This window comes from Pipistrellus hanaki, assembly GCF_964339955.1.
Source record: "Pipistrellus hanaki genome assembly, chromosome: 18".
Taxonomy (NCBI): domain Eukaryota; kingdom Metazoa; phylum Chordata; class Mammalia; order Chiroptera; family Vespertilionidae; genus Pipistrellus; species Pipistrellus hanaki.
In genome coordinates this window covers 14,130,988-14,153,152 of record NC_140520.1, presented here as the reverse complement: position 1 = coordinate 14,153,152, position 22,165 = coordinate 14,130,988, and the positions used below count along the sequence as shown (strand labels likewise).

At 57.1% G+C, this 22,165-nt stretch overlaps 1 protein-coding gene across 6 annotated transcripts in view; it reads left to right on the top strand.

Annotated features, from left to right (window-relative positions):
• Positions 1–304: 304 nt before the first annotated feature.
• Positions 305–22,165, top strand: part of MEF2D (myocyte enhancer factor 2D) — a 34,107-nt gene continuing 12,246 nt past the window's right edge. Inside the window, exons 1-6 of one of the 6 annotated variants that reach the window (XM_084865256.1) lie at positions 305–644; positions 17,283–17,474; positions 18,084–18,287; positions 19,968–20,102; positions 20,933–21,143; positions 21,357–21,413. In XM_084865256.1, coding sequence (XP_084721382.1) covers positions 17,421–17,474; positions 18,084–18,287; positions 19,968–20,102; positions 20,933–21,143; positions 21,357–21,413 — 661 coding nt within the window. In that variant the 5' untranslated portion in view covers positions 305–644; positions 17,283–17,420. Of the gene's footprint in view, positions 645–1,235; positions 1,350–9,972; positions 10,114–17,282; positions 17,475–18,083; positions 18,288–19,775; positions 19,914–19,967; positions 20,103–20,932; positions 21,144–21,356; positions 21,414–22,165 lie in introns of those variants that run through there. The other 5 variants (XM_084865258.1, XM_084865253.1, XM_084865257.1 and 2 more) reach the window with 5 other exon arrangements.

The window sequence follows — 22,165 nt, the reverse complement described above, 5'->3', positions numbered from 1 at the left end:
GGGGCCACCTCCGCCGCGGGCCGAACCCTCTAAAGGCCCCTGGGTCTCGCCTCCCCACTTTGCCTCGCTCCGTCCCTCCCTCCCTCCCGGCCGGCGGAGGGATCTGCCGCTCGTGGTGCTACAGCCTAGCTTGGTCAAGCCGAGGGGCGGGGGCTGACCCGGCCCGGCCCCGCTGGCCAAGGGAAGCGAGGGGCGGGGCCGCGTCCCCGGTCCCGCCCCCGCCGGGGCCCCGCCCTTCGACACCACAAGTCCCTCCCATTGGCCCGGCGCCTGTCCATCACCGTCGTTTCCCCGCCCCTCAAGCTAGGCTGAGCAGTGCCTACGTCGGCCTTGAGTCCCAGGGGCTGGAGGAGTTACCTTTGGAGCCCGAAAGGAGGAAGGAAGCAAAATATCAACACAGCGGAGGCGAGTCGGGTGTTCGGCCCCGGTCCCCCGCCTAGCCCGCCGCCCGCCCGCCCGCCCCCCCCCGCGCCCACGACGGGGGTCCAGGCCCCGCGGCGCCGCCCAGAGCCCGCGTGGACACCAGCCTCATTTGTTATTCCCCCGCCCGGAGCCGCGGCTTCCCGGTGTTAAAGATACCCCGGACCAGAAGCGAGAGCTGCCCCTCCTCAGTCGTGACACCCCCCTTCTCCCCAGCGGGACCGGTGAGTAGAGAAAAATAGTGTGCCTGTCGCTTTAAGAGGCCCCCTCCCCCACTCCGCCTTGGGGTTGAGGTGGAGGGTGGTCCCGGCTGTCCCCCCAGACGGGGTGGGACGGGGTGGCCCCCTGGGCCGGTAGGAGCTCGCGGAGCGGGCTGTGTTTTCGCGCGGCGTCGGTGGGAGGTTGCAGGGGGGACTGTTTGTGTCGGGGAGCCGGCTGTGGGGGGCAAGGGGGGCGGTCTGGGGGGTCGGGGTGGGGACGGGCGGCTGGGAGGCGCGCCGGTCGGTGGGTGTCCGGGGGCTCCGATGGTGTCCGTCCGAGTGGCCTGGGGAGGGAGGCCATCCTCAGAGGGGCCCTCCGGTGACAGCCGGGAGCGACTGACATTTTAACAGCCGGCCCCCCCCCCTCCCCGCGCCGCCTGTTCCCTCCTCCTTGGCCCGAAATGGTGCAGAAGGGGGCCTGGGAGGGCGGCGGGAGGGCGGGGGCGGGGGGAGCCGCAGCTGTTTGGGAAGCGGGGGAGGGAGGAGAGATGTTGTTCAGATGACACCGGGGTGGTGGGTTGGTGTGTGTGTGTGTGTGTGTGTGTGTGTGTGTCCGGGCCCGGGTTTTGCCGGTGCCTATGGAGTTGGGACGCAGAGTCACCACGGAGGTGGACACGCAGGATCCTTCCTCGGGACCTCCTAGTCCGCTTCCGAGAGACCTCTGATCTGGTTTGTCATCAGCCCCAGCTGGAGAACCCCTGGCCAGAAGTTTGCAGCTGTGCAACATCTGGGCAAGAGTTCTCCAGTCTCTCTCCGTCTATGGCCAGCTGATCTGGGCTCAGAGTGGGGGGCTAAGGGGATAGTGTAGAGGCCAGCCCCCGTCCTTTAAGGTTTGGGTCTCACAGAGATGGGGGACAGGGCCTCCCCTTCCCCAGGAATTCAGACTGCCCTCTTGGGAGCCTCCTGAGGTCTCTGAGGAGAGGAGGGCTGCAGGCTGGGAGCAGTCTTGGAGCCACTGAGTAGGGTATCCCGGGTTTGTCCAGACTGGGAAGCGCTCTGTGAGTCCCCTTAAGTAGTGCATTGTGGATGGGTTGGGGGAGGGTACAGTGAGTGGATCCTGTGTCCCCTACCCTGTGGCCAGCCTCCCTTTTAAGGTTTCCTTATAGGCCTTGTTTTGGGGGTGGGGTAGTTGGGGGGTGGCCCTCCTCTCTCCTCCCCTCCCCATCCCCTCAGAGGGCCTCCTGGGCATTTCAGGTGCCAGCCTTGACTATGGGAAATTTGCCATCTGGGGCAGTGACCTTGGGCTGCTCTGGCCTGGAGATAGGAGGGGAGCACACGATTGAGTGTTTTGAAGTTAGGGAGCTGTCCACCTCCTCCTCCCCTCCAAACCCCCAGCAGGGACATCTCAGGGGCCACGGAGAACATCAAAAAGGCACATGTCATTGTTCACACACGTCCACCCGCCTGTGGCCAAGGGTCACACCCGCTCCGGGTCTCGGCCTTTCTGTCCCAGCTCCCAGGGCCTGCCTGGGAATGCATTTCCTTCCTGCGGCTTCCCAGTGCTGGGCAGGACGTGGGGGTGGGATGGAATCAGTGTGAGATGGCCGAGGACCCATCGCTATGAAGTCATTGGGGGACACTGGAGCTTATGTATAGCTCTTTCCTCCCCTGCCTTAGCACCGGTATTTGGACCCTTGGGTCTCGGTAGTCATGTTCTCATTGTCACTTCCCTGTCCCCAACACACCTGGTGTGTGTGTGTGTGTGTGTGTGTAACTAAGATCACACAGCAAATCTATGTCAGAACTTTAGTCCAACCGCCACTCGACTGGGCATGGATGGCTTCACAGTAGGAAGAGCCCGAAGGAAGGGAGACACAGTTCTTGTTCTCGGAGGCCCTGGTCCAAGGAGGGAAAGAAGCAGGACCCAGTCAGGGAGCATCATAATCCTTATTGGGGGTTGGGGGGATGGGAGGCTGGGCTGGAGCTTCTTCTGTGTGCTGTATCCAGTGCCTGGGACAGAGCGATGGAAGACGTGGAGGGACGGCGGGGGCTGCCCATTGCTCACCCCACTCTGTACCTGCTGCCCTGCACTGGAGGGGCCTGAGCTTCCCAGCTCTGCCTCTCTTGGCTCCTGGATCCTCTCATCAGCTGGGAGATATAATGGTCTTTCTGGCTGCTGTTATATAATCTCTCTCCAGCAGGTTTTTCTTTAAAGAAAAAAAAACAACAACCCTCACTGGGTCTTTTTTGGGAGGTGTGATAGGGGAAAGATGGCGAGTAGACTTGCAGGGGGGAGATGGGGAGACCAGTAGCAAGGAGGGGTGGTTAGACAAGGGTTTAGACCCTCTTTGATTGTTATCTAGCCCCTCCCACCCTCCTCCTCTGACTGTGCCCTGGAATGGTCTCTTCTGCTGTGGGTGTTCTAGTCCTCTGCTCCTCCTATCAATCTTCTCCTTCTGGGCAGCTTGGTCCTGGCCCTCGCTGGTTGGCACTGGGTCCGCAGTCTCAGTGCTTACCTCGGCGCTGGCCTGGTGTGAGTGTCAAACACTTTTCCACCCGTTTCTGTGTCTCCATGGGGACAGCGGGGGGTCAGGGACAAATGGCTGGGTTTACCATTTTCCTAGCTGTATTTGGAGCCAGGCCCCCTGCTTCTCTGCCCCCCCAGTCCACAGGGCGGTGGCCTGTGGAGAAGATGAGTCAGTGAGGTGGGTAATGGAGGCCTCCACCTCTCGGCCACAAGTCAGAGTTGGGGTCCACTGGGTTCTAGCAGTGAGGATGAGGATGAGGATGAGATGTCCTAGAACCCATCACTGGGGGTTAGATTCTGGTCCTGTGGCTCTGGTGGCAGGTTCTCCCCACCCATTGGGACCGAGGCTGGAACCCTCCAGGCTTTCTGAGGCCAGTTGGTTTGAGGCAATTATCTCCCTTTTACAGGGAAGGAGGCGACGGTGGTGGGGGCAGCATAACCTCAGCATCACTGTAATCACTGGTGGCTTTTATGGGCCAGTCATGAGGTCGGAGTCCGGCCAACTGTCTGTCCTTCTGTCCCAGTTTGGTGACTTACTCATGGGGGGAGGAGGAGGTGTGAGGTGCTGGTGGCCGTGCTCTGGAGGCTGGACACCCTGCCCTGTTGTGGCTGACGGTGCCCTGTCTGCCCACAGCTGCAGCGGGCAGGGTGGAACTCAGACCTGGGGAGGAACTTCCCGGTGCATCTGGTTGTTGGGGAGACAGCCGGCTCTCACTCCTTTAGGGAAAAGGAGATCCCAAAGCTCTTTCTGCGCTAGTCGCTCTCGGTGGCTCTGCGGAAAGGCCTTGAACTTTGGCCTGGTGGGAATGGTGCAGTTCGGCTCCTGGAATATTTATTTTCATTTCTCTCCGCCTGCCTGGGGCTGCAAGTCTTCTGAGGAGAGTTTATCCTGGAGTATGGGGCCAGCTGGTGGACCCCTTTCCTCTGTCTAGCAGGGGGGCCGGGTGGAGGGTCCATATGCCCAGATGCACCTGGCAGGTCCACAGCATCTAGTGGCGCACAGGCACGAAGGTGTGCGGTGCCTACACGTGGGTGTGTAGCACCCACAGAGCAGCTGCTGCCCTGTGGGGGGTGGGGGGTAGTGAATGGCAAAGATGATTAAAGGATTGGAGACTGGGGATAGGGTGGTGGGGGGAGAACCGGAGGTAAGGAGATGAAGAGAGCTCTGAAGAGAGGACTGGAGCATGAGGGATGGAGGTCAGACTACACACACGGGCAGACCCAGAGGCTGGCTTGTGGGCTGTGGAGCCCTGGCTGACTTCCATCACGACCCCTTCCATCCCTCCCCTCCCCCACTTCCCTCTCTGTGGCCCTGGCTTAGCCTGTCTGTGACCCTCACACTGCTTGGTGTCCTTGGATAAGGAGTTTCCCCCAGCCTGTGGTGACCAGAGCCCCTGGGTGTTGTGGTGGTTTCTCTCTGGTTTCTGCTGCCCTCCCATTCATTCTGAGAGCCCTTCCACCCTGATGCAGCGAGGCTGTATCTGAGCCCTCAGGCCTTTGGGGCAGATTCCTGGTTTAAGTAATCTCTGAGGCCCTTTCCTGAGGCTATGGCCACCACCTCCCTTCCCTGGAGCCTCGCCGTGCTTCTGGCCAGGCATGAGACAGGGGGATGCGTTCGGGAACTCTGCACAGGACCCCGAGAGTCTGGAAGTGGGGTAGGGGTGGGTGTGGGGCAAGGAGGGTGGCTGTCTGATCTCTCTCTCTTGCTGTATGCTGGGAGGGGAGGGACTTGTCTGGAGCTCCGGCCTGCTGCTGGCCACACCCAGGTGGGACCATATTTACTCATTTAAACTCACCCTCCCAGGAGGCTCTGGGCCCAGCCTGGTCACCGGCCCTGGCTGGGTGCCTCTGGCTGGGTGCTCTGGCCACTCCCTAGGAGTCGGGCAGACCAGGGAAGCGTATAGAGGAGCTTTTTTTTTTTTGCCTCTGGTCAAGAGAGCTTTACCCCACTCACCCCGTTTTCCAGTACACTTTTGGAGACCAAAAAACTAAAACTGGTTTAGGTCTTTGGAGACTGGAGGAAGGAAACTTCCCTTTGTCCTATCCCTGTGTGCCACGCTCTGTGCTGGGCATGGAAACATATGAAAACTTGTTTATTTCTCTCCACAACTGTTTTCCACAGTTCGGAGACTGCATCAGAGACTTGCTCAGCCTCTCCCCGGCGGAAGGCTAAGTAAGGGGCTTTGGTCTGAGTGTTACGGGGGGTTCTGCCTTCAGGGAGGGCAGTGGGATGGGCGGCCAAGGGAGGCCTGGAGAAGGAGGAGGATGTGTGGAGGGAAGAGCAGGCCTAGTGGGATTCCCTGGCAGGGGCAGAGGATGACGTTCGGTGGCGAGTGGAGAGAAGGTGCTTTGTGTCCTGAGAAGGTGTTGTCTTCTGATTGAGAGAGCCCCCAAAGCTGGAACTTAGAAAGGAGGTGTGTCCTTTTCCCCAGACATCAGGGTTAGCCCGGCTTGGGACTTGCCAGCTAAGGCACCTACCCAGAAAGTGGGGCGGGAGCCAGCAGTGTCCCAGTAGGGACTCGGTGTATGTGTGTAGGGAGCAGGTGAGCAACTGAAGAGGCCCTGAGGGGACCAACAGGCCTAGGGCTTAGCCTGACCCTGGGGGAGTGGGGGCGGGGCTTGGGAACGGAGTGCTCCCCAGCCAGTTGTCTCCGATCTCAGAACCCTTCCACTCGTCGCCCCCTGAGCTTTCCAGTCCTTCTAGATTCATATTCTTGATTTCCCTGCTCCCACCCTGCCAACAAATACTTGGGGTTGAGGGTTGGGAGACTAAGAAATAAGAGAGAGCTCGACCCCATTCCTCAGGGAAAACCTGCTGAGGAGGGATGTGTGGGAGAAGAGGTGTTGGTCTCTTCATGGCGTCTTCCCACTGCAGTTGGACCAACTAACTGGAAGCAGTGGGATGGAGCCGATGACCTCGAACCTCGAGTTTGTTTCCTTTAAAGTAGGGGTGTCGAACTCAATCAGAGAAGGGGCCAAAATCTAAAATCCAGCCTAAATCGCGGGCCGAATGGTTTACTGAACAGTCATAAACTGACAATGTCATAAACTGACAGCGGAGTGCAGTGATGACAGCGCGGTGCGGGCCACATTGCAAGGCCTGGCGGGCTGGATTTGGCCCGCGGGCCTTGTGTTTGACACATGTGCTTTAAAGCATGCCTGTGTGATGTATTTGGTGAGGGATAATGGTTGGGGGTAGAGCAGGAGAAAGGCTGATTTTGAAAAGGTGCTTCAGGCCTTTCCATTTACATCTCTATTGACCTCTGATCCCCTGTCCTCCAGCCCCCACAGCTGCCTGCCTCCCCGCTGATTCCCCTATGCGTACGCTGCGGCAGGCAGGCCCGTGGGGCCCCTGCTGACTGTGTGGGAACAGGTGTCTGGGACCGGCTGCTCTCGCTCGTCTTGCCCACCTGTCAGCCCAGGGGATAGGGAGCCGATGGGGAGGGGAGAGGAGGAACCTCTTGGTCCTCTCACTGCTCCCTGGGGTGGGGCCCTGGTTATAAAGCACAGCAGAAGGACTGAGAATAGATCACAGACAGGACTTCCCACTTAGAGGAAGGATAGCTCCAGATCGTGGCAATGGCAGAGAAACCGTGGTAGGCAAGGGTCCTCGCTGGCAGACGTCAGAGGGGTCTCTGCACATGTCTTCGTGAAACAGCGAGAAGCTGGGTATCGGTGAGGAGCATGAATTTGCATAGCTGTGTGCAGGTCCCCTCCCCAGTCCCCCGCCTTCCTGGGCCCCCCTCCATCTGGCTGGGCATCTTAGCCTCACCTGGCACCTTTCCTGAAAGCAGCAAGCTAATCCTGTAAGAGCCGCCTGGCTGGCCTTCTCAGCAGGCCCACGCAGCTGTGCTGCCTGCCCTCCCTTGCCAGGGGCTTAGAGGACTGTCCTTCCGAGTCAGAAGGAGACCCGGGCGCCTCCCTGAGTGGCCCCTTTAAATCCTCTGTGGCTTCCCTGGGCCATGATTTCTCTAGGAGGATTTGCGTTCCCTGATTGGATTGGCCTCTTTCGGGCCCCCTGTCTGTAACTGTAGGTGGACACATCACCCTCATCCTCCACCTTTTATCAGAATTGGCGCTGTCCAGTCCGAGGGCCCAGGCCTCAGCGCCCCTCCCCTCTCTGCCTGCTCTCCCTGTCCCAGCAATGGGGCCTGGCTCTTCCTCCATCTGCTTCAGTCAGAGGAGTCCAGGCCTTGTTCTGTGGGTGGGAAGAAAGGGTCTCACAGCTTTAAATAAGGGGCCAGCCACTGCCCTGGAAGAGAGTGCTCCTCTGAGACTGCCTGCTTTTCTCCACGTTCCCCTCTTCAGCCTGCTCTTCCTTTGGCCAGGGGCCCCCATGCCATAGTCACCCCCCGCCCTCATTTCCATGGGAAGTCCCTCCCCTGGTCTAACCAACAGCCCACCCGCTGCAAAGGCAGGCAGCCCAGACCCAGCACTGGTATCACTACGCTCACCCCAACGGCTCTCCGGCTGACCCGCCCCCCAAGGTCCCAGCTGCCACTTTCACTTCTGTCTCCTGAGACCCCAGAGGGAAGTGGGGTGGGGAGGTGGAAGGTGACACACTAACCGTCCCAACTGCCCCCACCTCTCCTCATCTGAGGAGAGGGCTGGCCTGCGTCCTGTTCACTAGTCTCATTTAGGTGACTGAAATGCAGGGCAAGGGTTGGCTGTAGTGAGAGGGATAGAGGTTAGATAGCAGGCAGGACTTCCCAGGATTGGAGACCACTGACGGACTTCATTGTTTAGAGGGTGTGGCTGAAAGTGTAGAGGGTATAGCTGGGCAGCAGAGGTCAGTTTGACCTCCTCCTGCTCCCATTGGTTGGAATGTAATGCCTGGACCTTCATGCCTTCCACGTGTTCCCAGCTGTCCATGCTTGGTTAGGTGGCTCCTAACTAAGCAAATTTGAGCCCTAGAGACTACTTAGAGGCCAAACTCTGCTCTGGAAAGTCCTCTCTGTGGTCTTGCCTCTCTCTTGGTTGCTGTACTAGCTATTTCCTCTCATTTGGCACCCTTGGGAATGGGTTTTTAAAACAGGGATAGAGGTAGAAGTTTGCCACCCACCTCATCCTCCTGCTGCCCAGCCTCTGCACCAAGGAGAATGGAGCTTTCCCCCTGGGGAGCTGCAGGGCGGTTGTGGAGCCAGCACCCACCATCTCATGAATCTTTTCAAATTCCTCATGACTACACCTCCCCTGCCCCACCCCCCACCTCCATCTCTACCTTGACAGGGGCCTGGACAAGACTGGAGGACCTAGTTGGTTGAGAGCTGTAGACAGTACAGGGAAGGGGGGTTATTTATCACTTCATGAATGCTTTCGGGAGGAGAAAGATGGGCCTGGAGGCCTGAGGTACCGGGAACTCCATTTGGGAGTCCCTGAGTGCCTAGTTTTGGTGGGTGGCCCAAGACCTGGAATGAAAAGTTGAGCTTGATAGAATAGGTGAGACACTAGCAAATTCCCATGCAGATGTGAGGTAGTGAGTCATTACTGATCGGCCTGCTGGGGTAGAGCATGAAGCGAGACTCAGGCTGGGGTTCCAGAATTGGCTCCACTAATGACCATGACAGTGACCTTGGGCCAGTCACTATTCAATACCCAGAAGCAGGGCCCAAACCCTGGTTCTGATAGGTATACCATGTGAGGGAGGGATTGGGATGACTGAAGTTGCCCCCAGGGCATCGTGTGCCTCAGCTGGCACCTGCCCTGGCAGACCATGAGCCTCGGTTAACCCTTGGCCATCTATTGTGGGGGTTGCTGTTCAGAAAGCACGTCCCTTTTTAGCCTCTTCATTATTTTCTCGCCTCCATATTGCTCTTCCCTCTTTTTTTTTTTTTTTTTTTTTTTTAAATACTTTTATTGATTTCAGGGAGAGAGTCAGAAAAATCAATGATGAGAGAGAATCACTGATCGGCTGCCTCCTGCATGCTCCCTCCTGGGGATTGGGCCCACAACCTGGGCATGTGCCCTTGACTGGAATCAAACCCAGGACTCTTCAGTCCGCAGGCCTACGCTCTATCCTCTGAGCCAAACCTGCTAAGGCTGCTCTTCCCGCTTAAGCTGGAGAACCGTGGACCCAGACAGGCTCTCTCTGCTGTTCCCTCCCCATGGACTCACACAGTCCTGACTTTTCTTCCTTTTGGGCCTCTCAGAAGAGCACAGGCCTGAGTGCTCAGGCTGGAAGGGCACGTGGGTACCTAGTCCACTCCACCCATCCATTGCACTGGCCAGTGGGTGCGGCCTGGAGGGAGCGGCGACTTAATTCAGGATCACACAGTACTCAGTGACTTAGGGCCAGAGCAGGCACTGGAATTCGGTCCAGAGCCCCCCATATTTCCCTGGGATGCTGCCCCCCAACGCTTTCCTACAAAATTCAATCTCCTGTTGCTCCCAGATTCCTCCTGAGATCAGGCTGGGTGGCTCCGGGAGCTTGCAGGGGTTTGGGGGAGGTTTGGAGGAGCCAGCCCAGAGGCCGGAGCTGGGGTAGGAGGTGTTGGCGCCAGGGAGGGCAGGCTGGCTGCTGCCTCCACAGGGAGACGTACAAGCTCACAGCTGCCGCAGGAAGGATGAGAGCTAGACTACAGGAAGGACAAGCTGGGGTGGGGAAGCAGTGGAGGAGGCTCAGGAGACAGACCCTCACTGGAGAGGCGTCTCCTGGGCAGAGAACAGGATGACCCCATCCCAGGAGGCTTGCCAAGGAGAAGAGGGCTGGAAGCCCAGGGTGGGGCCAGGGAGCCTTGTCCAGCGGAAACCCTCCGGAGGGAGGGCTTTCAGCCTTGCTCCCACACTGGATGCTCCTCCTGGCAAGTCAGTTCCTGTCCCTTAAGCTGGGGCTGTAATGCCCTGCCTCCATTTGCATTCCTAGGGTGCCTGGGACCTGAGACCACCTCTGCCGCAGGCCCAGCTTCCCGGGACCAGCCCTTTTTCCCCTTCCCCCCAGCCGCCAGCCCGCCCCCAGGTCCCTTGTGGGTGAGATAAAATTAGCTCAGTGCCCAGGCTAAAAATAGCCCCTGCCCAGCCCGGAGGCTGCCGGGCTGGGGGAGGGGAGTTCCCGAGGGAGGGGAAGATGGTGGGAACCGGGTTTGGGGAGTGAGCCTGCCAAACTGAACTCTGAAGGGAGGAGGATCAGGGGTAGAGGCCTGCTTGTGTCTCTGAGAGCAGATCGCCTGTGCCTTTTAGAGTAGATCATATAGAACTCAGCGGTGAATGCAAAGAGACTGCCACGTGGGAAAGGATGGGGGAGACGGAATGGAGCCGGCAGTGGTGGGTGGGGATCAGACAGGGAGGTGGGGGTGGGGTGAGAATTGGGCTTCCAGGAGGGGCCTTTGCTCAGACTTTGGAGAGGGAATGCCCCATTTCAGGACCCGTACAGTGTCTAAAGAAAAGGCTCCCTGTCCAGGGGCTCAGCTCCTGGTGCTGGGGGGGGGGCGGGGGGGAGAGACTGGGTTCACCTTCCTGCCCATCCTCCAGAGCTTCCTGCCTCTGCTTCCCGGGAGCAGGCTCAGAGAGTGGCTGGAAGGTTGTGAGCCTGGGCTGGGAGGGAATGGAGGTGGTAGCCAGGGATTGAGAGCCCCTGGGCCTTGTGCTCACCTCTGCTCACTCTCAGGACCTGCCTGCCCTCAAGGGTGGACATAGCCCAAAGCCTCAGGGGCAGAAATGCTCCTTCCAGCAGGGGAGGGGGGAGCGGGCCCAGTGCAGGCCCCCAGGGCCTCTCCCGCCCTCGCCCAAGGGGGACCTGCCCTTCTCTGTCTGACTCTTGGCTGGACTGTGAGTTTTCCGAGCAGGAATGGTGTCCTGTTGAATTACACCTACGTGCCAGGCCTGACCTCAGGGTCTTGTCTCGTGTCTACCCACTTATCTCCCCACCTTCCCCTCTGTCTGCTCCTGCCTCCCTCTCTCCTAGAGCCCTCTCCTTGTCTGCCTCTGCTCCACACTTAACCTTCTTTCTGGCCTCTCTACCTCTTCTCTGTCTCCTTTCCTACAACTGTGTGTCTGTCCCCCTCTGTGCCTGCCTCCCCCACGCCTCCTCCCTCATTAGCGAGCAGGCTGCTGGAGGCCCCCTGACTGTGGGGGTGATGGGTGGATTGGATTGCCACCCCCTCCCCCAGCTCCTGCTGCTTATTTCATGCCCTGCAGCCCAGCCACAGGGAAGGGGCGGGAGGAGGGATGACAGCTGTCTCCAGCGCCTCCTACCTTCCCCTTCAGTCCACAGCCTGCCGCCCTGGGCAGCCTGGGAGGGAGGGATAAAAGGCCCACCTAATGAGAACGGCCTTTCTCACTGTGCGGAAGAGCAGGGCCGAAGCCACATTGCTCTGTGACGGGCTGCTCACTCGGCCTCTCTGGGCGTGTTTGCCTCATTTGACCGGTGCTGGTGTAGCACTTCTGAAAGCAGGTGCCTTGCATTTTCTCAGAGCCTGTGGGACAGAGGACACATCTGGGTGGAAGGATGTGTGTGGGGGGAGGCAGGAACTCCCCTGACACTAGCCATTGGAAGGCACTTACTTCTGTAGCTGCCTGGGAAGGCCAGTCCTGCTGCCACTGTGCTCCAGGAGCCAGCCCTGACCGCTCCCCTGCCCCCACGGCCCGAGGCCATCCTCACACAGGAACTGAGATAGCATCATTCTGAAACCCCGAGAATAGTCTGAGTATTGCTCAGGTACCAGGAGGTGTTACACTGGAGGAGGCTGAGGCCTGCTACTTCTCCCATACCCCCTCCAAACCGAGACCCCCTTTAGGGTACATTTTGCATATTATCTGCACCTCATTTGCATGTTAATACAACCCACGTGTTCCTCTTGGGTCTGTAGCACACAGCTTGGAAAAATGGCTGTCCATGGGATCCTTCGGGATCTCCCGCGTCTCAGGTCCCTCAGCCCCTCCTCCTTGTCCAGAATGTTGTCAGCTGAGCCTCCCACCCTGCGTCCTCTCTGCTCTCCGCTTACAAAGGCTTCTCTGCAGCCCAGCTGCCATCCTTCCTCCCTCTTTGCTCCTCTGTCTCTAGGGGAAGGCTCTGCCTCTCCCTGCCTCACTCCCCACGCTGAGCAGGTCCACTCTGCCCCATCCTGTCCTGCCAGCACTGCCCCCGAGGGTGAGTCAGAAGCAGCTGGAGACCTCCAGAGGGTGCTTTTGGTGACACAGATGCAGTCAGCCAAAGAGATCATAGCTGTGGCCTGAGGTCAGGATGGGCCAGGCCCTGGGGCCATCAGAGCAAGAAGGCCATCCTAGCTACTCCCCCACCCCTCCTATCTCCACGGCAGCCCTAAACCCTCCCAAGCTTTGGGCTCCAGGAGAAGCAGCCCAAAGCCAGTTCTCCTGGGAGGGCTTCCTAGAGGAGGAGCAGGTGGGCAGGAGAAGAGGAATGGGGCCTGGGCAGGCCAGGGAGATAAGGCTCACATCTGGAGAACAGATGCTAAGGCCTCTGGCTCCTGGAAGTTGGTTAGGTAATTAGGTAGACTGCTAATTAAGGAGGTCCAGGTGTTCATTAAAATGCCGCTAATTGGTTAGGAGAGAAGCTTGGACAGGATAGGCCTCTATACCTTCGATAGGGTCAGTTTAGGGTCCTCGGTGCCCATTCCGGCCCCAGCCACCCCTCTTCCAAAGTCAGGGGTGAGTTCATGATCTTGTCCCAGATCTTGTCCCTACGGCTCTGCAGCAATGTAGCATGGAGAGCAGAGAGGGAAGATTGGTAGGACTGAGCCTGCTTTGTAGGAGGGCTCCTGGTTAGAAAGGAGGAAGGACTGCCGAGGGAGGGGCAATGGGGAAGGGCCTTGACAACATGGAATTCTAAGCAGTGCTTTGGGGGACTGGTGGGGATAGGTGTTGCCCTCCTGCTTTTCCTGTCAGAGGGTGTTGGATGGGTCTCTGTGGCTTCCCTGTCTTCTCAGCCCTGATCCCTCTCACATCCTAGCTCCCCCAGCATGAGGCGGGGGTGGGGGGGGGCGGTATAGGAGATCAGCCAGGGAGCTGGTTGCCAGGCGACAGTTGCCTAAGTAACCCCATCCTCTCTATCTCCATGTGCTCAGGGCTGCTCCTTAGAAGACTTTCGAGTCTCACCCTCTATACCAGCCAACCCAAGGGTGGAGAGGGTTGAGGACTCTGATGGCAGAGGTGGTCGGAAGGTAGGTGGTTTCCAGGCGGACAAGCTTCAGGTGCAGCTGGGAGAGGAAGGGTAGCTGGTCCTGCAGCAGGACTGATGGAAAGACCACAGAGGACTTCTTACAGGGTCACAAAGATGAAACAGTCCTCTCTTCTTTTTCAACAAATATTTCCTGAGCTGCTCCTTTCGGGGGCTAGAGTGATGAAAAAGACAAATGTGGTTCCTGCCCTCAGGAAGCTTGAGTCTCACAAGTGAGGCAGGCATTAAATAGAAGCACAGAATTATAATAATTTAGAGCAGTGGTCGCCAGTTGGTGGTCTGCGGACCACTGGTGGTCCGTGAGGTCTGAAAGGTTGGTGGCCACTGATTCAGAGACCTAAGTGCTAGAAAGAAGAGAACAAGATGTGCTGAGAGTAAACAATGGTGGAACCAAAGGAGTGATACTGGCTTGCAGTAATTGCCTTTCTGAGTGTCAGGAAAGCTAAGAATGTTCTCTCCCAACTTGGAGGAAGACATAGTATTGGCCACACATTGACAGAGGTTACATCTCAACAAGAATTTGCTTGTGAACAAAGGGTGGTGAGAAGGAGACATAGTAGAACGGGAGGGGAAGGGCAGTGAGATGCTATAAGCCAGAGGAATGCTGGAGTGACTGCATTTACCAATCTGCATTGGGGTCTCCAAAGCAGGCCAGAGAATCCTTTTTATTTATTTATTTTTTACTTTTTAAATATATTTTATTGATTTTTTACAGAGAGGAAGGGAGAGAGATAGAGAGCTAGAAACGTCGATGAGAGAGAAACATTGACCAGCTACCTCTTGCACCCCCCCCACCGGGGATGTGCCCGCAACCAAGGTACATGCCCTTGACCGGAATTGAACCTGGGACCTTTCAGTCCACAGACCGACGCTCTACCACTGAGCCAAACCGGTTTCGGCGAGAGTCCTTTTTAAAAAGCTCTCTTCTTGCCCTGACCAGTTTGGCTCGTAGATAGAGCATTGGCCTGCGGACTCAAGGGTCCCAGTTTCTATTCTGGTCAAGGGCATGTACCTTGGTTTCGGGCACATCCCTAATAAGGGGTGTGCAGGAGGCAGCTGATTGATGTTTCTCTCTCATTGATGTTTCTAGCTCTCTATCCCTTTCCCTTCCTCTCTGTAAAAAACCAATTTAAAAAAAAATATATATATATATATATATATATATATATTAAGCCTCTTCTTAGCCCCACTCCCCCACCTTCAGTGTGCTCTCCTCTCCTCCCCTGCCAGGCTCTAGGAGATGTAGCCTGTGGATTGCACTGGGAGGCAGGGGAGCTGAAATCTTTGGGCTGGAGACTTTGTACAATAGCAGGGGTTTGGCGGAGATTGGGGTTACAGGCAAGGAATGGTGAGGGGACAGAGCAGTTCTGGGCCCAGGTATCTTGGGGCCACTCAGGGTTGACTGGGCTTGTGAGGGCCACAGTGGGAGGCCCAGGTCCCATGGAGCAGGTTGAGAACAAGGGAGAGGGGACGAGAGAGGGGTAGAGGGCCCTTCCAGGAGAGGGAAGGGAATTCCACTGCTTTCTGAAGATATAGACAGAACAGAAGCTCTCTTTCCAGCTGGGCTAGGGAGGCCTGAGGGCCAGGCCTGGGAGTGGGAAAGAGTGGAGAGGAGTATTCCTGGCTCCTCCCGAGTGCACCGATTCCCTGCCTTCCCTCCCCCACGCCAAGATGCTGAGGCTGAGCCTCAGGCCCTGCTGTGGAGCACGGGGGACATGGCTGAGTGGAGCTAAAGGCTCAGCCATTGGAAACGAGGGCTGGGGCCGGTTCCTAATTATTGGTGTCTGTTATCAAACCCCTCTCCCCACCTCTCTGTAAAAATCCTCCCTTGGCTGCAGGGGGCTCTCTGACAGGGGTGCTGTGGAAGGGGAACTCTGGAGGGAAGTGCTGGGTTTCTATGGTCTGGGCTCCTCTCAGGACCCAGTCGGAGAGGCTTTAGAAAGCATGACTCCCATCCTAGCTGGTTTGGCTCAGTGGATAGAGCGGTGGCCTGTGGACTGAAGGGTCCCAAGTTCGAGTTCAGTCAAGGGCACATGCCGGGGTTACAGGCTCAATCCCCAGTAGGGGTGTGTGCAAGAGGCAGCCAATCAATGATTCTCTCTCATCACTGATGTTTCTGTCTCTCTCCCTCTCCCTTCCTCTCTGAAGCCAATAGGAAAAAATATTTTTTTTAAAAGGGAAAGAAAACACGAGTCCTATGCTCACTGCCCCCTCCACCATCTCTCAGAAGGCTCCATCTCTGATGAAAAGACTCCTGAAATCAAAGAGTTGGAGGGACCCTGGGGTTAATTCATGCCTCCGGCTCCCAAGGGCTCCCCCAGCCTGTTGGGGCGCTGCCCACACCGGAAAGCATGCACCTTTTCAGGCTCAGGCTGAGCCCTCATTCCTGTGTCCCCTCCCATCCCAGAGTATCTCCAGGATTGTATAGTTCAGGGGCTCCGTTTCCCATTCTGGCTCTGGAATTGGAGCTGTTCAACCGATGGGCCATGGCGGTTTACCCAATAGACGCGCTGAGACAGAGAATCCCGCCTGGTGCCTGCGTCCCCCTGGCTTCCGGCCGTCTCCTGCGGGTACGTCCGCAGGCTCTGTGTTTTCTCTTTGTGCTTCAAGGTGAACAAGGTTGGGGAGCACTGTTCAGATGAACTTGGGTTCTAGACTTGGCCCATTCCTTTAGAGTAGGAATCAGCAAACTGTGGCCCATGCTTATTCGTATAAATCTAGTTTCATCAGAACACAGCCACACTCATTCATCTGTGTGTTGTCTACAGCTGCTTTCATGCTACAGTGGCAGTGTAGGCCTGCAAAGCCTGAAATATTTAATATCTGGCCCTTCACAGAAAAAATTACCAACCCCTGGTCTAGAGGGGTGGTTTGTTTGTCTGTTTGTTTGTTTATAGCAACAGAACCCTTCAAAAAAAGTTATAGGGTTAGGCCCACTGAGTAAAATGGACTGGTGTGGAAGTGGTAGAAGAGATAGGTGGTCTGCAGCCCCAGCCCCACTCTGGAATACCAGGCCCCAGGGCTTCGTGAGCTGGGTTTGAGGATCTCTGGTATGGTCTTTGTGGTTTTTTAAGATTTTAAAATTATTAAAATTTTAGAAAATATTAGTTTTTATTGATTTCAGAGAGAGGAAGGGAGAGGGAGAAACATTAATGATGAGAGAAAATCATTGATCGGCTGCCTCCTGCACGGCCCCTCTCCCTCTCCCTCCCCCAGGATGGAGCCTGCAAGCCAGGCATGTACCTTGACTGGGAATGGAGCTGTGACCTCCTGGTTCATGGGTCAACACTCAACCACGGAGCCACACCAGCTGGGCTAAATTAATTTTTAGAGAGGAAGGAAGGGAGAAGGAGAGAGAGAGAAACATAAATGTGAGTGAGAGTGAAACATCAATTGGCTGCCTCCTATATGCCCCCTACTGGGGATTGAGCCTGCAACCCATTCATGTGCCTTGACTGGGAATGGAACCAGCAAGCTTCAGGTGCACAGAATGATGCCCAACCAATTGAGCCACACTGGCCAGGGCTCTGGTATGTTCTTGATACAGGGATGCAGAATCACTCCCATTGTGGCACCAGGTAAACTGCCAGCTGCATGGACTTGGCAGGTGTGTTCACGCAACACGTTCTCACAAGAGCTGCTGTTCTGGCCAGAGGGACAGCTGGTGAGCCCAGGTGTCTCTGTTGTGGGAGAGGAAAGTGGCCAGGATGTTCTCTGAGACCCAGACCCTTAGAAGTCAGGGAGCTCCATGTATTCCATCTGACCTGGAACCTGAGGGCAGCGGTGACGGTACGGAAAGGTCTGGACCAGAGTCCTGGGCTCTGAGAGTGAGGTCCAGCTTGTGCCTGGCTGTGGCATGCCGTCCCCTCAGGTTGCCACCCTGTCCTCATTTTGAGGACACTGACAGCCTCTCCCAGAGGTGCTGTGGACCTGCCTGTGTGCCCAAGGAGCAGGGCTAAGGACTGCTAGGACTGACTGTCTTGCCATGACCTTCCCCTCCCAGGAGGCTGTGCAGAAGGTGTCCTGCAGACCATGAACTGAGCGCTGGTCCCAGACCGTTCATGAGCACAGTGTGAGGTGTGCCGAGACCTGCCACCCAGCGATCCCCTCCCCTCCCTGGCACTGAGGATCCCCGGAGAAGATGGGGAGGAAAAAGATTCAGATCCAGCGAATCACTGATGAGCGGAACCGACAGGTGAGGAGGTTCTAGGGCCACACAGTGTGGATGAGGGCAGGGAGCTGGCCTCTGCCTCTGTTCCTTGCAGCCACTCCATGAGGGCTTCCTGCAGGAAGGGTCTCTGAAGGCTATTATGGAAGGGGAAGGACTGAGGGGGGGACAAAGAGGAGCCCCCACCTCCTTGCAGCTGTTAGAATCCTGTGTCCCAGAGCACCTGCTGCTGATGCAACCACACAAACTTATGCCCAGGAGCCCTGCCCAGAAAGAAGGCAAATGCCCTGGGCATGCCCCCTTTCCCAAGATGAGTCCTTCCCTCTTCCTACCCCAGGGGAAGAGCCAGGAAGTCCTTCTCTTCTCCTTCCCTGACCTCGTTATAGTCCCCAGAACAGAGATGTGGAGGTTGGTGCACCCGGGTCCTCGGCCTTCAGTGAGTTAGCTGTGGGCTGTGCCGTGGCCATGTGTTGGCAGAAGGATGCTGGCCGGTCTCTTCCTCAGGCCAGGGGCTCCTGAAAAGAGCTGTGTCACTGAGATGGGGCTCCCAGGAAGGGGCTGTGTCCAGCTGCCTGTAGTGGGGACTCCTGGGCAGGCCTTGACTGAGCCCAATCCGGCTGCCCACCCCCCCTGCAGGTGACATTCACCAAGCGGAAGTTCGGGCTCATGAAGAAGGCGTACGAGCTAAGTGTGTTATGCGACTGCGAGATCGCGCTCATCATCTTCAACCACTCCAACAAGCTGTTCCAGTACGCCAGCACGGACATGGACAAGGTGCTGCTCAAGTACACAGAGTACAACGAGCCGCACGAGAGCCGCACCAATGCTGACATCATCGAGGTGGGCCCACGCACCGGACCCCGCCCACCCCGGCCTGCCACCCAGCGTCACGTGCCCATGCAGCACGCACCCACGGGCCGGGCCTGCCTGTGCATGCGCAGGGGTACACCTGCCCTCGTAGCTCCTCACCTGTGTGCACCAACGTATAAGCCCACGTCCTCGCACACACACCCTAGCTGAGGAGGAAGGAGGGGCAGTGAGTACATGTCAGGTGTGGCTGCCAGCCCAGCCCACTCCCACTGCGGCCCTCAGAGTCATTCTTGTCTGTCGGGCGTGACGTGATCTCTCCTCCATCTTTTCTCAAATTCTCTCTCTCGGTGTCTGTCTCTCTCCCTTCTCTAGCTTTTGGTCTGCTACTGCATCCCACTCTTTCTTTCTTTGTCTCCCTCTTTGTTTTCATCTCTCCTGCTGTCTCTGTCCCTTTTTGGGTCCCAGAGCCCTATGTTCTGTTTCAAAGAGGGCTGCTGTTGTGAACTGTTGAGAGACATGGGCTTTGGCGTCCAGTCCTGGCCTTTACTGGCCACATGACCTTGGCGGATGGGTTGGCCTCCCAGAGCTTTGATGCTCATCCACCGCCACGAAATGGGGCCAGAGCCTGCTTTGAAGGGTGCTGTGGGAATTGGATGAGACGGCCCAGTTCTTCTCCTCACACAAGGTATTCGTGCCTTGGGCATAGGAACTTGTGCGGATGGAGAAGGATGCCTGGGAAGGCACAGGCCTGCCTTCCTGTAATGAGACTTTAACTCAGAGGTTTGGAGGAAATGCCCTTATTTTTATATTAGAGAAAACAGCTTTCCTCGGGACCAGAATGTAAAATTTGCATTCATTTTAAAGACAAAACAAGTATCTATGAAGATGTTTTGATCCTTGAGAGGGCAGCTTTGAGGTCTACTCCAGACCCACCAGGTATGTCCTTGCTTTATGGCCACACGTGAGAGGCTCTGACCTTGGGCAAGGACAGCACACGGGGTGGCACATGGTAGGAGCTCAGTCGATGCTAGTTCCTTTGTTTGCCGTTCGCTCTCTTGTCTCTCTACCTCTCTGTCTCATTGCTGTTTCTCTCTCCTCCATCTTCTAAGCAGAGCCCAGGGATTGAGCTAGGCAAAGCCAGCCCCATTACCTTCCCCTGGGGAACGCTCCGAGCCTTTGTGCAGAGCTGGTCAGGGGTGGTAAGGCAGGGGTGGCCAGGGCACCTCCACCCAACCCCCAGAGCCCTCCCCACCTGTCACCCAGAGGCACATGTCTCTGCACCACGTGGGTTCTCTGGGCCGCGCCCTCCTTCCATGTGACCGCTGCATGCTGATGCCTCCCCACCAGCCGCATCTTCACACAGGGCCCCAGAGGGGAGGTGGCACTGAGGCACTGGGCTGGGGAGATGCTGGGACCCCTGAGGAAGGAGGTTGGGGAACAGTTAAGGGCTGAAAGAACCCCAGAGAGGTGGGTGTGGGAGGACCCTGACCTCTGCTGACGGTAGCGGTGCGGTTACAGACCCTGAGGAAGAAGGGCTTCAACGGCTGCGACAGCCCCGAGCCGGACGGGGAGGACTCGCTGGAACAGAGCCCCCTGCTGGAGGACAAGTACCGGCGCGCCAGCGAGGAGCTGGACGGGCTCTTCCGGCGCTATGGGGTGAGCCCCACTCACTCTCTCTCTGTTGGCCCCCCTTCCGGCCCCTTCCCCCAGGCGCTGCACAAGAAGCACAGGGAATGTGAGAGCCCTGAGGTGGACGAGGTGTTTGCCCTGACCCCCCAGACGGAGGAGAAATATAAAAAGATAGACGAGGAGTTTGATAAAATGATGCAGAGTTATAGACTGGCCGTGAGTAGTAGCATGGAGGAGAGCCTCCCCGTGGTGCATGGTGTGGCTTTGCGCCCCGCCCGCCCTGGCCCTCTGCTGCCTCTGATGGATGTTCTGCTCTGAGCCATGCTGGGGCTATTGGTGATTCCTAAGGAACCTCTAACCTTGGTGATGATAAACCTGTGACCCTCGCTGAGCCTCACTTGGATGGAGCATAAGCCAGGAGAGGCCTGGAGTGTCCCCCTCACCAGCAAGAAATGTGTAGATGACAGGAATGTAGGAATTGCCGTTGTCCGGCTCTTTTGTGGGGGAAGGCCCCCTGGGGCCTGCTCTGACACCCAGGCTCAGATGCTTAGTAGCATTGTTCAGGGGAGTCAGAGACTGTTAAAGGGAAAGGCAGTGCGGTGGGTGAACACCTACTGTAGGCCAGTGGATGAGAAACTGCAAGTGGGATGATGCCCAGACCCAAGTGCAGGCCTGTAACAGCTGTGTGTGTGAGTTTGGGTCTGTACTCAGGGCCTCTAACCTGCTCCCCGTGTGTCCTGCCTGGCTGAGGACTAACCCACCTCTCCTAGGGGCTCCAGGTGTCCCTGGTCCTGTCTGAAGTGAGCTGAGCCTTGTCCTCGTTCTCTGGGCCAGAGCTGGATCCAGAGCAGTCCCACCAACGCGCTTCCTTGGTGGGAGTGGCAGGCAGGACCCCAAAAGGGCCCGAGGCAGAGAGATGGAGCTGCTGGCCCTAGACTGAGTGCACAGCCCAACACTAGAAGAACCCTGGCCCGCTTTCCCAGGCAAAGTGGGCCCCAGGTAAGGGGTCACCCTGGCCTGACCCTGCCTCTCCGTTTTCTGTCTAGTCAGCTGTCCCGGCCCCCAACTTTGCCATGCCTGTGACAGTGCCCGTGTCCAATCAGAGCTCACTGCAGTTCAGCAATCCCAGCAGTTCCCTGGTCACCCCTTCCCTGGTGACATCATCCCTCACGGACCCACGGCTCCTGTCCCCCCAGCAGCCAGCACTGCAGAGGAACAGTGTGTCTCCTGGTCTGCCCCAGCGCCCGGCCAGTGCAGGTGAGTGGGCCGTAGGTGGGCAGGTGAGCTGGAAATGAGGCGTGACGGCGACTTGGGATTCCATTTTCAATAGAGTATTTCTCTTCACCTGCACAGCATTCTCCCATTTATGTGGCTCCTGAGGGAAGGAACTATGGCTCCTGTCCTGATTAGTCACCAAGACTTCTGGAGGGAACGTCTTGTCAGCTCATCACGGTTCTGTTTGTCTTCCAGGGGCCATGCTGGGGGGCGACCTCAACAGTGCTAATGGAGCCTGCCCCAGCCCTGTTGGTGAGTACCGCTGCCCTTGCCGGGGGCGGGGGAGGTCCTGCCCAGGGGTCCAGGGACAAAGGAGGACCTAGATTACAGGAGAAGATCATCCCAGGGCCTGCATTGGAAGATTTCTAAGCCCTGAGATTTTTTTTGTCTGTAGCAATGATTGGTGTGGACCTATAGGCTCAGAGTGTTCTGGACAAACTGTTGGATGTCAAGTTTTTCCAGTTGAGCAGGACATCTGGTTGGGATCTGAAGGATGGGACTGTATCTTGTATTGCCAGTGGGCAATAGGCACAGACTCACACGCATACCTTACATACATACACATAGGCATTCTCACTGATGGAAATACCAGACACTAGATGTGCACAGTGTGTACACGTCTATAAGTCCCAGAAGAGAGGCACACATTCCCCACCCGGCAGCTGACAGTGCTCCTGCCCGTGCTGTTGTCTGGCTGGTTACTATGACTCCGAATGTCACCATTGACGTCACCCTGACATTCCTGCCATTCCCGCAGTGATCTGGGAATTGGGATGGAAGCAGCCACACACTCACAGAGCAGCAGTGTGCTCGCAGGCAACAGAGCAAGATGACACTTCTGATTGTGGTTACCCCCAGCCTCTGGGCTTTAGAACCCCTCATTTCAGCACCAAGCACTAGCTTGTTGGCAGTAATTGTGTATGGGGTTAGGAGATGGGGGAAATGAGTGAATACGCTCCCTCTCTAAGGAGAGGGCCAGACAAATGCCTGCAGACCTTAAGGAG